General features: G+C 40.2%; 1 protein-coding gene across 1 annotated transcript in view; it reads right to left on the bottom strand.

Moving 5' to 3' along the window:
• Positions 1-2472, bottom strand: part of LOC125032863 (hypoxanthine-guanine phosphoribosyltransferase-like) — a 15326-nt gene extending 12854 nt beyond the window's left edge. The window contains exon 1 of the mRNA XM_047624248.1: positions 2449-2472. Within this exon, the coding sequence (XP_047480204.1) occupies positions 2449-2472 (24 nt within the window). The remainder of the gene's footprint in view (positions 1-2448) is intronic.
• Between the last annotated feature and the right edge of the window lie 28 nt (positions 2473-2500).

Genomic DNA, 2500 nt, shown 5'->3' with positions numbered 1-2500 from the left:
TAGAAGTAATTACCAGTTTAAAATTCAAGCTGCTTAGATACCCCATCAAGATCTTAACGTATATGATTTTATTTAATTTCCATTTATCACGCACTGTGACATTGCATCAATTTATTGTTAAATATTTCAATGCGATCACGTACACATGCTGTATAAGCAGAAAGTATCTCGCAGACACCGCAAGACATATGTATAGTAAGTACCATGATCGACCATATCAAGACTTCCAACATTTAAAAATACATTTACACTGTATTTAAAGGAGCAGCCACATGATGTGTGTTTCTGCTTCGGAAGGCGTTGATTTCCCCCAAGTTGTAGATGAAGACTCACCCTAATAAACGACTCAGACATGATGACTGGTAGCCGATGATGAGTATCGCTTGCTTCGTACCAAAACCCAGCACAGACTGCCTTTAAAAAGTCGAATTTCCCTTAAATTTACGTTCATTAGCCGATTCGAGCACCCGGATAGTGTTACCAGAAGATATATTATCTGTACAAACATGTTTTCTTTTTCACCTGTATGTGTGATTTTCGTGTTTGACGTGTAATGTGGTTAAAGTATATTACTAATTGAAATTCGGAAATTTAAGAATGATTAGTCCTAGCATGGGTTTATGCAGCTCGTTCATCAAGAAAACACTCATCCTCGCTTTTATTACGGTATGCACAACCCGAACATCATAAATATGAATATCATATCACTAATCTAACAGATCATTACCAAAATTAAAATTAATTTAATTTTCAATCATTCATGAAAATACAGCAATCATAAACAAAATGTGAACGAAAGCAAGTATGGCATCAATAGCGCATTGCTACCAACCCCAAGGCAGAGACACAGGATTGCCAACCGTATCTTGTCGCGGAGTAGACACGTTAACCTTGAAGAAAAATTTGGACATTACTCTGTGAATGAAATCTTGGTTAAGTAGATATGAAGATAACTCGATTGTCGTGAAAAGAAAGTGGTATTTGTGATAAGTGTATGTGATATGTATATGTGATTAGGTGCCATTCCGAGGCCTGGGAAAAAAAACAATAAAACAGTATAGCACGATATATATGCATCTCTGTAACAAGATTGGATAGTCAAATTCAGATATATCCAGAATTATTATCTAGTTATCATTTCTGATAATTTTTTGTATGTTTAATGTAATGTAAACTTCGTGCTATACCCGGCCATATTGTGCTCTATTGCCTGCTAAGAATGGCAAGAATGGCTCTAGGTACAGTTCTTAGAATCAATTTGTTTGCACTGAAATGGCTTGTAACTTGGAGATGAAACACGAAGCGTTCACTAATTGAATGCCCGCTCTCACTCCAACCCTTCTCGACCATGCCTATCCCTCTCTCCTACTTTTTTCTCACTTTCTAGTAGACTGTGTATTTGTGTGTGCAAACACATACACACACGCTCGCTCGCGCGCACGTACGCACGCACGCACGCACGCACGCACACACACACACACACACACACACACACACACACACACACACACACACACGCACACACACACACACACACACACACACACACACACACACACACACACACACACACTCACACACACCTGCAAACACGCACTCACAAAAACACGCACACGCACACGCACACGCACACGCACACGCACACACACACACACACACACACACACACACACACACACACACACACCTGCAAACACGCACTCACAAAAACACGCACACGCACACGCACACGCACACGCACACGCACACGCACACGCACACGCACACGCACACACACACACACACACACACACACAACACACACACACTCACACACACACACACGCACACGCACACGCATACGCACACGCACACGCACACCACGCGCACACACACGCACAGACACGCACGCACACGCACGCACACGCACACACACTCACACACACGCACACACACACACACATATTTATGTATAAGTACTTATATATATATTATATATATATATATTTATATATATGTATGTATGTATACACACACATGGAAGATGGCGACTTCCATGTCCACTTCCTCTAGTTTTTTTTCGAAGAATGTATTCATGATATTGAGTGATCGTGGCTGCACAAAATCAACTAGTATTTGTCCCCTCTCATTCCTAGTGTCTATTCCTCGATTCCCCACTACGGTTTCTCCTGTCTTTTTACCTATTTTGGCATTAAAATCTCCCATAATTATTGTGAAATGGGTTTTTACTCTCTCGCTGGTTAAGTGAACATCTTCATAGAAGTTTTCTATTTTTTTATCACTGTGGCTGCAGGTTGAAGCATAGACTTGAACAATCTTTAAGTTATACCAATCGTTTAGTTTTATTGTTAATGAAGCTTATGCTATAGAATTCCACGATATTCTTTTATAAGCGATTGTGAACTAAGAAACTTATCCCTAATTCCATCTTGCTAACCGGGAATTTACCTCTCCAATAGAGCACGTGTCCATCGTTTAATATCTTCTGTCCTTCGCCTAT

The sequence above is a fragment of the Penaeus chinensis genome, chromosome 15 (genome assembly GCF_019202785.1).
Source record: "Penaeus chinensis breed Huanghai No. 1 chromosome 15, ASM1920278v2, whole genome shotgun sequence".
In the NCBI taxonomy this organism is placed as follows: Eukaryota; Metazoa; Arthropoda; class Malacostraca; order Decapoda; family Penaeidae; genus Penaeus; species Penaeus chinensis.
This window is presented reverse-complemented; position numbering and strand designations above follow the sequence as displayed.